This window comes from Lepidochelys kempii, chromosome 1, assembly GCF_965140265.1.
Source record: "Lepidochelys kempii isolate rLepKem1 chromosome 1, rLepKem1.hap2, whole genome shotgun sequence".
Taxonomy (NCBI): Eukaryota; Metazoa; Chordata; order Testudines; family Cheloniidae; genus Lepidochelys; species Lepidochelys kempii.
Window position 1 is genome coordinate 226,489,473 of NC_133256.1, and position 13,468 is coordinate 226,502,940.

Consider the following 13,468-nt stretch of genomic DNA (forward strand, 5'->3'; position numbering starts at 1 on the left):
CATTAGGGGGTCTTTTCATTTATCTTCTGGTTTTCAGCTTTTAGGGTTCACATTTTCCAACTATACTCTGTAACTATGAGAGTAGAAACTTAGTTTTCAAAGGAAACAGTGAAATTCTCATGTACTCAGTGACTCCAGGAGCTGAGCCTTTAAGGAAAACACCAAATATTTGTAAGATTTCACAATAAAAACAAATTGGCAACACTGAACTAAATTTGGAGAAGAAAAGTAATGGCTCATGGGAAGAAGGAATAAGTGGCAGGCATAAGGGGCAGCATGTGAAAAGGCACAGAACCAAGAGTGGAAAAAAGGGAAGAAAGAGGGAAAGTTAAGGAGAGAGGATTAAACAGAACATAAAAGGAAATAAAAATTGCATTGTAGGGGGGACAGTGCTGTGTAGAACTGAGGATGAGGGGCTTGAATACATTGCAGAACAGGAGAGGAAGACTGTAAAGAGATGTGAATATTTCTTTCCTCTGATGCAGCTGCTACAACTTAGATTCTACTGTTTATACATGATAGTACTTTAGAGGTAGGAAAGGACAGGGACCTTTATCCTTTTTCTACAATAAAAAAAATATTTTTAAGTATTAAGGTGCAATTAAAAGTGCCATTTTAATACAGATGCAAAGTTGCGACCTGCTTTGGTCTTTTCTTCCTATGTTGCTGATATCCCATTTTCCTTACTCTTCTTATACAACTTAATACTGATGCCTGTGTTTCCCTGTAAACACATGCCTAGAGAGAACGACATTAGCTAGGTTACTCTCAGACCCTCAGTAAATCTCCTTGTTTCCTCTGTGTGTCCATGTTTTTAGACAGGTGACAAAGCTTCAGTGGCATGATTGTCACAAAGCTGCTTGGGATATGACACTGTTTTACCTTAATTGTTAGTTATTTTAGTAAGCACTATAACTATTCTTCCTAATATCTAAAATCCCTGTTGCTGTGCTGAACAATTGCTCCATTGTCTGTCTTAATTACATAGCTCACAGCTTTAGTTATTATATATTTGTATTGTGGTATCACCTAGGAGCCCCAGTGATGGACCCCATTGTGCTAGGTATGAAAACACAGAAAAGCAAGACAGTCCCTGTCCCAGAGAATTTACACTCTAATGTAATTGTCTCCATTGCATAGCTCACCAACTTGCTTATTATACCAACCTCCCTTTAAAAATAATTTTCAGTTTAGATCATTCCAGCAGGTAGAAGAGGAAAAAGTGGACACTTAGAGTAGGTCAACTTTATTGACAAATGTGAACCAAAAAGGATTTATTTATTTTTGAAAAGCATTGTATATTTGTTAAAGAAAACACAGTGTGCAGGAAACAGCTCTTCCTTTACAAAAAGCGTAGGAGAGAATGGTGCTTGTGATATTCTCGGTGAAATGTCAATTACTCAGATTTTGTTTGTTGGGAAAAATCTCTTAGCTGAAATGAGGTCATGTCCCTGACATGCATCGCCTATATCAAAAACTCTCCAATTATCCACCCCTCTGTTTATCTGAATAGCTTTCATGTGCCCCGTTCATCTGAATAATCATAGTTTCACTGTGCTCAGTGTGTGTGAGCATGAATACAAGTGGTGCTTTGGACATGTGGATCAAATTCTGTCTGCCATACGTATGTAGACACACACCAGATAATGTGTGATCAGAAAAGGAGCACAAGAAAGAAGTTTCCACATCACTTCCATCTCCTAACCCAAAGAAAGACTACTCCATCAGCTGACTTACAGGAGCGCAGGAGAGAGATTCTAGGACTTTTCAGTGAGACATTGTGCCCAAGTGTTTTGTGACTCAGCAATGGAAATTACAGACTTGCTGTTGTGAAAAAAAAACATTAAAGAATTAATTTTTCCAAACAGTTTCTTGAAAAATTCAGTGTATTTTTCAACCACCTCTAACTACTCTTTCCATCAGGCTTGGGCTACAACCATTAAAGAGTCATCTAAGTGATAGCCCAAAACATGACACACTTTTTTGACATGAGCGATTCTGATGTAGAAGGGTTGATGATAATATAATGCCCGATGCTGCAAGGTGTTGAGCACTCTAGCCATGAGTCAGAAAAGCATTTAAACACATGCTTAACTGTAAGTCAATGGGACTACACCTGTACTGAAAAGGTAAGCACCTGCTTAAGTGCTCTGCTGGTTGGGGGCCAGAGTGTTCCGCTTTGGAAGAGTCAAACCTTTAGAGAAAAATTTTTCCTATCTAGTTAAGCATGGACAGTTCCTATCGATCGGAAGTTTAGGACAGACCTCAACCTTTTGGTACTATGAAATTTTTTAACATCTTCAGCATTTAGAGTTTCAGATGCCCGAATCCTGAAACCTAAATAACATACAGCTCTGAATACTAAAACGTTCATTGGTGTTATTTCAAGTGTCACTCTCTCATGTCCACGTTAAAATAACTGGCTGTAACCCCCCCTTCTTTCATCATTTGTGTCATGGCTTGACTAAAATTCATTGCACTGATGTGTTGTCCACTAACTTGTTCTCTGCCCTTCTTTCATGTGCTAGCAAATGAGGATCCATGTTGGAAGGTATGTTTAGCAAGATTTGTATATTACCACTGTCTGTCTCATCATCATGTAATACAGTGCTTGCTGTTAATTAGTGTAGTCTCTGCCAGGGTACAAAATTGCAATGTTTCCTTTCCCTTTTTTTTCTACCATTTCTGGAATCTCTCCAGTTTACCTAAATCTTTGAGCCATTAAAGCAGAATTTCAGAACAAGCTGAACTTGTGTGCTTTCGTGTTCACAGGTTTTAATTTAATACTTTGTAGAATCCATTGATTGAGAAAATGCTGGTTTAGCTTTGTGGTATTAATAAACAGCTAAGAAAAATATTTACTGTTCTACTTGAGTAGATCTCTCTCTGTTAAGGTTACAATCTAGACATTTTTAATAGTGCTTTCTAATATTGACATTTTTGGAGAGGCATTTTGGACAAGAGTAATTTTGAGTTTAGGATCTGATGCTGGATAAAGCTGACATGAAACTTTGTAAAAATGATATTCTGAAAGATGAAAACATGATTATAGAATAAACTTATTTCAATAAAACACGTTTTTTCCCCTGGAAAACTAGTAGGAAAATTGAGTTTTTTATGTAATGATTCACAAACCATGAGAGTTCCAAAGTCAGTCTCTCTTTTATTAAAATGTAGTTAATTATATGAAGAGTAATTAACAGTGCCACCAGATTAGCATAACAATTTACTACATGACATTGTAACTTTGTTAATGAGATTTAGCAATATATAAAATGAACTACAGATAAAGTACTAATCAGTCTTGTTTGAGAAAGGTTTTTATAGTGGATCTGTCTGGTTTAAATCAGAAAACAATAATTAACGAAATAGAGAAGAGAGGGATGGGGGCTCTCTATAGGAAATTTGTGAGGGGGCATGTGGGAGAAAGGTGTATTCATGCTTGTTTCCCTAGCTGCTCTTCAAGGCAGTGTGCATAAGACTTGGAACTGTGCTTTTTTTTCCCCAGAAACTTGTGCTTGCTTGCTTTTACTGTGGACTTGAAGGACAAGTGAGCCACATATTGACATTGGCCCACTCATCAAAATAGAACTGCACCTGGTGATATATGTGTGTTGGAAGTGACAGTGACACACTCCCAGAAACAGAGAGGAATAATTTATAACATTACAGGCTGGAAACATTAGTTGATTCATATCTGTGTTTGATTGCTGTCTGTGTGATGGTTTGATTATTTCACATTTTTTCTATTTGTTGCAACTCATTGGATTTTGTTTGTTTGTTGCTGATGAGTACAAAATTGTTTGTCTTCCTTCTACAGCAGCGAGGAAGCTTTTGAAAATGAGATATTGTGTTTGAATGGTCTGTCTGGTGAAGTAGTGACTCCAAGTGCTGCTCATGGAAAGTTATGTTAAGAGTTGACTTGACCCAACCTACCCTTTTCTTATCTTTCAGAATGAAATCCACCACGATGAACACTGTACAGCATGTAAGCGTGGCATTAACTTGCAACCATGTGGCACATGTCCAAGAGCATATCATCTCAATTGCTTGGACCCTCCTCTTAAAACTGTCCCCAAAGGGGTTTGGGCCTGCCCAAAGTGCCAACAAAAGGTAAGTGAGTTGAGGCATGTGTATTGCAGTCTTTCCAAGAAAAGAATAAAGGAGAGAGTGAGTTTGTACATCATAATTCTAGAGGCTGTTTCAGCCTACCATACTAGCTAAGGAGACAAGATTATCGAAAGTAATACAGTAGAACCTCAAAGATACAAACACCAGAGTAAAGGACTGACCAGTCAACCAGGCACCATGTGAAACCAGAAGTAACCAATCAGGCAGCAGCAGAGACTAAAAAAAAAAGGTCAAATAATCTACTGTGTCTGTTTTGCATCTTAAAAGTAGGCTGGCTGGGCTGCCTGTTCCCACCTCACCCCCACATGCTGGGCAGCCACTTACAGCTAGGAGGTGAAGAAGCTGGGGCTGTCAACATAAGGCAGCCAGAGCCAACAGAGCAGGAACAGTGCTGGGGTCTGTGCCACTTTCACCCCTTCCTCCTCTACCCCCCACCGGGAGGGGGACATGCTGTTTTTACCCACCCCCATTCCTCAGCTGGGAGGGGGACACGTTTTCTCTCTCTCTCTCTCTCTTCCGGGAGGGGGGACAAGCTTGCAAACGCAGTCCAACCCAGAAAGGAAGCTACCAGAGCTTTGTGGCCTGAAGTGTCAGCTACTGGATCTGGAGCCTGAACTGTGCTTTGTTCAGAGTTACAAACATTTCAGAGTTACAGACACAACCTCCATTCCTGAGGTGTCCATAACACTAAAATTCTGCTGCATTGAAGTTTCTTCGGTAATTTGCTGCTTTTGTTGCTTGGTAGTTTCACAGTACTGGTCTCATACCTTACCTTACATTTTTCCCCTCCTGATTTCATGGTATTGCATCCCTCAAGATTTACGCTGAAAGATTAAAAATGGCTGTTCATTTCCTTTACGTTTTTCTTCTCTACAATAAAAACCACCTGTACATACAATTGCAAAGCAAGTAATGTAGTTCTTGCAGACGGAGGAGACAGTGTCATGCACAAACAATGCACCAGAGGATCTGAAGGTTGTAAGGAGAGTACGCCATCTTCTTTATAAGATTTATCATATGCAGCTATTGATAATCATTTTATAAATGCAATTCTAACAGTGTTCACACAAGCCAAATGATTAGCACCAGGTTTGTAAGAACTGTAAAACAATGTTGCTGAATTTCAGAATGAGCGGACTTAATTTTTGTTCCTTAGAATTCTCTGCTCTAGCCCCTAGGAAAAATTACTATTTAGTTTCTTTGGAAATGTCAAAGAGAATTGCTGGTCTATATTTACATTCAGTGGAACCAGCCTATCTTCTCTTTCTCATACCCAATGCAATTGGCCATCTTAGATCAGAATGATGATACATCAAGTCCAGTATTCTATCTCCAGTATTCTATCTAATAGGTAGGCAAAATACCTCTAACTGTCCTGGAAATTGTGTAAGCCTGTATGAAGGGGGCTGGAGAATAATTCCTTTTGGTCCTCTGTGGTGATGATCCAGTGTGAGATTTGAAAACCCCATCCTAGCAATTATGTAGTGACACTGTTTATAGTGAAGTAAAATAAAAGTTACAGAATTTTTCCACTGCATTTCAGTTTACAACTTATAATTCCAATTATACCATTTTTTGTAATAGTAAAGTTCTTTTTGTGGGGTGAGTGGGAAAACGTTAAGAGTGTGTGTGTCTCTCTCTCTCTCTCTCTTTGTGGATTACTAATTTTTGTTGCTCCCTGGATTTATAGGTATTAAAGAAAGATGAAAATGTGCCATGGACTGGAACTCTGGCTATTGTTCATTCCTATGTTACTCATAAAACAGGTACAGAATGGCATGATTCCTGATAAGAAGCTCTCTAGTCCCCAGTTTCACCTTTAAAATGAGAAAAAGAAAAGTGCCTGCCAGTATTACTAAATGCTTTTCATCCCAGCCCCCTGTTCTCACACACATAATTTTCTGTAACATTCACCTTTCAGCTGAAGTTTTCGATGTTCAGTCATGGATTGAAGATTAATTTGTTCTTTTAAAAAGTTTGAAAGAAAAGAAAAATTGCAGAAAAATTCTAAAGTTGAATGAACAATTAATAATAAAACCTTTTAATGTCTATTCAAAAACATCAAATTTTTTGATTTGACATTTCATTTAGAAACTGGTCATTTCCATTCAGTACTTTTGTCTTGAAACAGTTTTGATTTTTTTCAAAACAACCTTTTAGCCATTTTCTTTTTTCGGCCAAAACTGTTCACTAAATTTGACCCTAATTCACAAGTAGTTTTGGTGCCCCCCAAAATGCACTTTTTGGCAAATTTACTGCTTGCAAACATTTTAAGACAAGCTCTAATTCTAATTACACTTTAAAGTACAAGGCCAGTGTAAAAATTTCTTATGACTGAAAACATGAAACTCGATGTGAACATAGTCTTTGATAAGAACTAGTGCCTTTGCTTTAACAAGTATTGGTTTTGATTTAATAAAGACATGACTGTCTGAAATTTTGTACCTAGCGTTTGTGAGAAGAAATATCCTTAAATGAATTTGTGTAGCCCTGAGCAGGTAGTTTAATCTCTTTGCCTTAGTTTCCCTGTCTATAAAATAGGGATTCTATATCCACCTCAAAGGTGTGTTGTGGAATAATGTCTGTCCTCTGCTTGAACCATTTCAAAAGTGATAGAGAGTTGTCTTATGTGCAACTGGAAACTCAGTTTCTCTGGCTATGCATTTTGAGATGGGACGGGGTAGACCTACGCAGTGCTCCATCTAGAACACTTAATCCTATTCTCATGAGTCAGTGCACACCATTTCTTCAGTCTGTATCTTAACATTTACATTCTAAACCTTATTGTTCTACAGTCAAAGAAGAAGAGAAGAGAAAATTATTAAAGAAAGGCAGCGAGCTGAAGAGCGAACATAGACAGTTGGAAGAGAAAGAGAGACTTCTCAACAATGCGGTTAAAGTAAGACTCCAGACTGTGGGGCATACTGTCTCCTACAGAATTGGTTATAAAGCACTTATGCTTGAAAAACTGAGATTTGATGGCTTGGAAATGAGTTATGCTCACAAACTATGCATGTTCAAGTTTCTTTACAAAGAAACATATATGGGGTCTCTTTGTGGGGGTGTGCAGGTGAGCAAGATACACTGGCAGGTTGAGGAGCAGAAGGAGGCAGTGGCAGATCTGTTATTGGAGCGCTTCTCCACTCAAATCAGAATACAAAATTAAACATATCCTTTGTCCCATTCTATACACAAGTCAGAGCTGTATAACTACAGTATAGCACTTCCCATCTTTCACAAGAAAGATCTGTGCATGACCAGCTGCTTCAGTGCTAAGAGCCCGCATATCTGTCCAAAAGAATGAGGTAAGGCAGATATGACCATCGTCACCACTCTCAGAAGGTCTAGTATCATAGCAGTGTTCTCGGCATCTCCTACAGGAACTAGAACCAAGTGTTGCTAGAGGGGGTCACCCAAGCATACCCTGATTCCAGGTATGCGTATAGACCACTTCTACCAGTCCCTGCCACTCTAGAGAGTGTTAGCCTGAATTCAGAACCCAAATTCCTAGCTGCTGTGGACATCAGGACTTACTTGAGGCATGGCTATCTGACCACAACCCCGCCCCCAAACTATAGCACTACTAATAATAAGAATCTGCTTGTTTGTTTGTAATATGGTGTAAATACATATTTTAATCTTCTCTATCCCGAAAAATTAAAGTGGCAGTTGCAACAGTAACTGGTCAGTACTTGTTCTACCATTTCAGTTATCCAGGAGAGGCATGTTAAATATTTTATCACGTTTAAAACAGAGTGGAAGGAAAAGTAATAACTTATTAAAAGACATCACAATGGGAAGTACTCCCTTTAACTGTGCATAACCACCATCAGCACTAATGGAAACTAACACATGCACAGAGAGAGGAATGTTCTCTAGTGGTTAGAACAATGGAGTGGATTAGAGATTTCAGAATGAAAGAGAGTTGAAGCTAGCCCAAACTATCGTGTGTGTGTGTACACGTATGCATAAAAATAACTGCTATTGAAGTCAATTGGAGTGGTGCAGAAGCAGAATTAGGTCCTTTGAGTGGGAAGCAGTCTCTCTTAAATGGCAATTTTGGCCAGTGATAATATTTATCCAATCAAAGATGCTTGGTTCCTGAGATTTAGATTAACTAAAAAAGTAAATTACCAATTGAATTAAGTGGAAAACCCCATACACACCACATGTGACAGTGATATTGTTATAAATTGCAGACCTATGCATTTATTATTCACCCTGGACTACTTCACATGCCCTCTAATCCATCTCCCCCAGGGCTTATTCCAAAATCCGAAACCTCAAGTGTTTCCTGCTTCCCAAGAATGTTCTCCCCTAAAACTATTCTGGACCAAGGCCCACAAGAGACAATATGCAGACCTGGACCAGTAACTGGTTTGGGTCTCATGACCTATTGGAGAGAGAAACAGGAGCTTTCAACCATTAAAAGCCAGAAATACTCTTCCCAGTAGGATCAGACTTCTGTTTCTAGCCATGGTAAAACATTAAATAGTGGCCCTTAAACTAACATTTTTATTCCTGAAAAATATTTGAGGTTGTCTTTAGAAGTTGTTACTGCCATCCTTGTTACTAAATTGCCTGGATTTAGGTAAATGGATTTAAAACAAACACCACTTTATTTAATCTCCCTAAAATGGACTGTGAAATATGTGCCACATACATCAGAGTGTAGTTTGACCTGAAGGTTTTACTGAAGTCATTTGGGAAGACTTACAGTGTTATTGGTGGCTTTGCCACTTTCGAGTAATGTGGCCATTGTAAATCCATGCTAACAAAATCTGTAGACCGTCATCACACGATCATGTATTCTTCCTGTCTTTCAACAGGATATGGTCAAAAGCGCCCTCAGTATATACTTGATCTTAGAAGAATATTGTTGCTAAGATCATTGGTGCATATAATGCATCACTTACCGTTACTTCATTAGTTATACTTGTGTTTCTGCTATCTGCAAAGGAGAACATAATTTGTTTGAGATGGACATGTTCTCCAGACATGGAAAGCATTTTTGGGGAGATGTTTGATGCCAATTTGAATGTATTCTCAGTCTCTCCTTTCCTCTCCCCATCTCTCTCTCCAACAGAAATGCTTAGAGCTAAAAAACAGCCTGTTGGCCCAGCAGAAAGGGACTCAGTCATCGCTGGAACGTCTCAAAACTCTCATTAGACTGATACAAAATGAGCAGATGATTCAGGTTACCATGACAACAACCACCACCTCCTCCCTGCTAACTGTCCCCTGGATCAAACCCTCATCGGCCTCTGCTGCCAAGCACAAAGCCTTGCAGCAATCACAGGGTAACAACTGACAGAGCTGTCTGGGGAAAATGGAAAAAAAAAACTTTATACACGCGCAAAGGAGAGATTAAACTGAAACAACGGGAAATGAAGGAAACAAAAAACAATCTCATTTTTTACACATGTAGAACTTAAGCCAATCAGTCCAGTTTGTAGGTCACTCTGGCAGCAACTTCCCACAGAGCAGATTTTGCTGCAGTTTTGTATTTGCCAAGACCTTCAGTGCTTATGAGATTTGTTTTGTTATGTTGGCCTTAATGTATTTATGAATAAGAAGGAAAAGAAATAGTATGGCTGATAGAAAGTGAAGTATCCTTTTTGGAGGGCAGACAATTTTACAAGTTTGCTTTCAAGGGAAAAATTTTAAATACAAAGAGTTAGTAAACTAGTAGGGAGGTAGCTGGGCTTAAAGCTGTTTGAGGGAGGAAACTGGTAATATAAAAAGAGCCGGAACTACTTAGGACTTGACATGGATTCTTAGCAAAGTGAACAAGGTCTGCCTCATTGATTCAGGTGAACTGAAGATGGGCCGTTTGACAAGAATGACGTCATGGGACGCTCACAGAGCCTTTAAAACAAAAAGATCATTTTTTTTCAGTATTATAGCTGAATTGCAGATATTTAAATTAAAAACCTGTATGAAGTTAGCGTTTCTAGTAAAATATTGAAGTATTTTCATGCTGATGCTTCTGTATATGCGTTCTGAAGTATTTAAAGAGGTATGACTGTAAAATTCCTTACTTTTTTGCAGGTCCTTTTTACTTATTTTGCTATTGATGTATTTTTCTCATGGAGTTTTTGTGCAAGATTTAGCATAAACCATATAGTGGATAGCTTTGGCAGGTTGGGTTCAGTTTGGTTTTATTTTTTTTGGTTATGTTTTGAACCCTTTTTTTTAAATAAAAGCAAATAAAGATTGATTTTCTTTTATTGCCAGTACAGATAATATGCCAAAAAATAATTTTACATTTTTGTACTGCGTTTTTATTGTAAAAATAGGTAACATGGAAAAAAGCTGGTGGGGTGTTTGTTTGTTTGTTTGCAGGAATATCTGCAAAAATGGTACAGGAAAAAAAACTGCCTCAAAGGGTTGTTTGTCATATTGGATAACAGCAAGAATTTTGGGGGAAGGGTGGACTGTGGAAGATTAAGGGTTTGCTGGGGTTTTGCAAACTTAATTCCTTTTTAAATTTTGTTGATTTGTAACACATTTGAAAATGTTTAGTATTAGTCTGAGAAAATCTTAGAGCTCCTGCTTGTTTCACTAGTGAGTCTTCCTGATACTACAAGGGTCAGTCTGGCGCCTTCGTAGGCCACAGGCCTATCCTGTAATCCTGAGGCCTACCTTGGTAGTTAGTGATGGGCAACCCCTTTTCCTCTAACAATGCAGAGTTTCACACAACCACTGATTCCATCCTTTAGTTACTTAGCACAACAGGTATGAAACAAAACAAAACAAAAGCAAGGAACCACTAGAGCATGACACACAGCTAGTCTCTCACATCAGCATATGACATGGTGCCGAATGTCATTTTTTTTTAAATGAGGGACTGGCCTTTTCAGTTGCCCATCACTAGGCAGCACATGGTCCCCTTCAACCATTTTCACAACTCCGGGAGAAACTGTGCAGTACTATACAAATCTATTTTAATACACTTAACACTCAGTTGAACAAGATTTTTATATTCTTTTATTGATGAACAAAGTGAACTAAGTAAAACACAATTGTTATACATTGATTATTGTATGCCAATTATGCATTCTAATGTGGCTTGCAATGTAAGTGTTTTCAGGTTTAATGTTTTTTTTTCTTCTCAGACAAATTTAAAAAAGGAAAATATGGAAGGTTGAACATGTGAAGAATTTCTGAAGACGTGTCTTGGACTGTTAAAAGTAGTTATTTTGAAAAGGGGACTGTCCAGTGGATAGTGTGCATAGAAAAAAAGTGTTTGTCTTAAATATGCCAATGTAGTTTTACTTCTTTATGATGCATTAAACTTGACTGACAATTTAATAGTGGTGTGGATGGTGTGATATTCATTCTTTCAGAAATACAACCTGCCTCAATCCTTCAGTCCCTTCTCAGACCAAACACCCCCAGAGACCAAGGGAAACTTTAATGTAATCTCCTCCATCCCTTTATGAATTATATGTATTGCAGTAATGAACAGATACCCCACTTACAGATTAGGACCCCATTCTGCTAGGTATAGTGCCTAATAAAAACAGACAGTCCCACTCCCTGCAGAGAGTTTATAATCTATGTAATCATTTTTCCCTTCCACTACCTACACTCTTGTTTCTGCTTTTCTTCACCATCCTTTGTGGTACTGAGCCTCATTCACACCTTGGTTCACCTTCACTGGTCTGTAACCTCTTCTCTCATTCTTATTTTTGCCCCCTTTTGTGAATATCTGCATCATTTCAGAGTCATCCTCCAGTGGTGTCTCCATCAATCCCTTGCTTGGCTTCCCATTTCCCACATGCTTTTGTTTTCAAATACCTTCTATGAAGCCACATCTAAATCATTCTCACTTCCTTCTTATTGTTAGTCCCCACGCTCTGCCTTACTTGACATGTTGTCCTATGTGTTGTCTTGTCTCTAACTTGTGGCCATATTTTAATGCCCTTACCTTACGTGATTGAGGTGAATGGGGGCACGGTACTGTACAAGTAGGTAGAGTGACAGACTTGGGCTGTACATTTGCAAATCACAGTGTCCATGTAGCAATTAAGGACTGTGGGATGGGGCCTTGTATTGAGATTATCCATTTTCTAAATGACTGAAGAAAAGATTATTGAAGGAGGAGAGAGAAAGGCGACAACTGTGCTATAGCCCCACAAAGACATATTATTACAATCATGCTGGCCTGCTAACAGAGTGGGACATATTATTGGCACTTCTAGGTGTGGCAGATTGGACAGACGTGATTTTTAACTGGCTCTTCAGCCTCGTACTGTGTCAGTGTTTAATTTAAGGCTGTTGTGACCATGGGAATGTAGAACTATTGCACTGTTTCCAGGTATTTTTTCCTATTATTTTCTTCCTATCCTATGAGAAACCTCTGCCCCAAACAGAACCAGAAGTCTTTTTTAATGACCATCAAAATTCTCACATAATCTTACCCTATAAAGTCAGCACTGTACTAGTTTACAGGAGCCAGTTACAGTGCTCTGCATGGTGCCTTAATTAATATGGATGCAAGAATGTGCTAGTAATGTGCTTTAATCTTTAGTAATAATTCAAATGATGGTGTTGGCAGAGAGCTCTGTACCTGGTACAGTAGCCTCAATCTAGCAGGCCCTGGCACCAAGTGCTGGCCTTTGAAAAGGATTAGAAACTGAATGTTGGGGTCCTCCTACCCCATTTAAAGTTTTTTTACACAGAGCAGGTTCACAGCATTACAATATTTTATTGTAATGTGTGCAGGACCTCTTCAGAGCCTGTCAGTTATGTTACAGAGGGATCTGATCAGCAAATAGCTATGTCAGAGAATGGTATTGTGTCCAGTCTGACATGAAAACAGCCATACTGGGTCAGACCAAAGGTCCATGTAGCCAGGTATGCTGTCATCCAACAGTGGCCAATGCTAGGTGCCCCAGAAGGAGTGAGCAGGACAGGTAATCATCAAATGATCCATCCCGTCGCCCATTCCCAGCTTGTGGCAAGCAGAGGCTAGGGACACCATCCCTCCCCATCCTGGATAATAGCCATTGATGGACCTATCCTCCATGAATTTATCGAGTTCTTTTTTTAACCCAGTTATGGTCTTCACCTTCACAACAACATCCTCTGGCAAGGAATTTCACAGGTTGTACGTTGGGTGTATGTGACCATTGTACCTCTCTAAACATCATTTTGGCTTCTTTGTCTGAAGGGGATACAAAGTAACTTCTGTCCATTCAAAATGAATTGAAAGCAAATGTGGAAATCATGTACCAACATGGTACATACAGCAACAGCTACTGTTCTAACTGCACTCGGGTTGAGAAGTTACTTGGACATTTGTTTCCTTCTGTATGTGTCCATTTCTGTA

At 38.8% G+C, this 13,468-nt stretch overlaps 2 protein-coding genes across 13 annotated transcripts in view; one reads left to right on the forward strand and one right to left on the reverse strand.

The window, feature by feature from the left end:
• The window catches only part of PHF21B (PHD finger protein 21B), a 206,940-nt gene extending 195,495 nt beyond the window's left edge, over positions 1–11,445 (forward strand). For 9 of the 12 annotated variants that reach the window (XM_073316224.1, XM_073316200.1, XM_073316208.1 and 6 more), the window contains 6 exons: positions 2,529–2,551; positions 3,955–4,113; positions 5,822–5,897; positions 6,927–7,030; positions 9,218–9,431; positions 11,250–11,445. In XM_073316224.1, coding sequence (XP_073172325.1) covers positions 2,529–2,551; positions 3,955–4,113; positions 5,822–5,897; positions 6,927–7,030; positions 9,218–9,431; positions 11,250–11,290 — 617 coding nt within the window. In that variant the 3' untranslated portion in view covers positions 11,291–11,445. The other 3 variants (XR_012155497.1, XM_073316272.1, XM_073316281.1) reach the window with 3 other exon arrangements.
• Positions 3,226–13,468, reverse strand: part of ARHGAP8 (Rho GTPase activating protein 8) — a 171,773-nt gene continuing 161,530 nt past the window's right edge. The window contains exon 13 of the mRNA XM_073316346.1: positions 3,226–4,955. Within this exon, the coding sequence (XP_073172447.1) occupies positions 4,944–4,955 (12 nt within the window). The 3' untranslated portion in view covers positions 3,226–4,943. The remainder of the gene's footprint in view (positions 4,956–13,468) is intronic.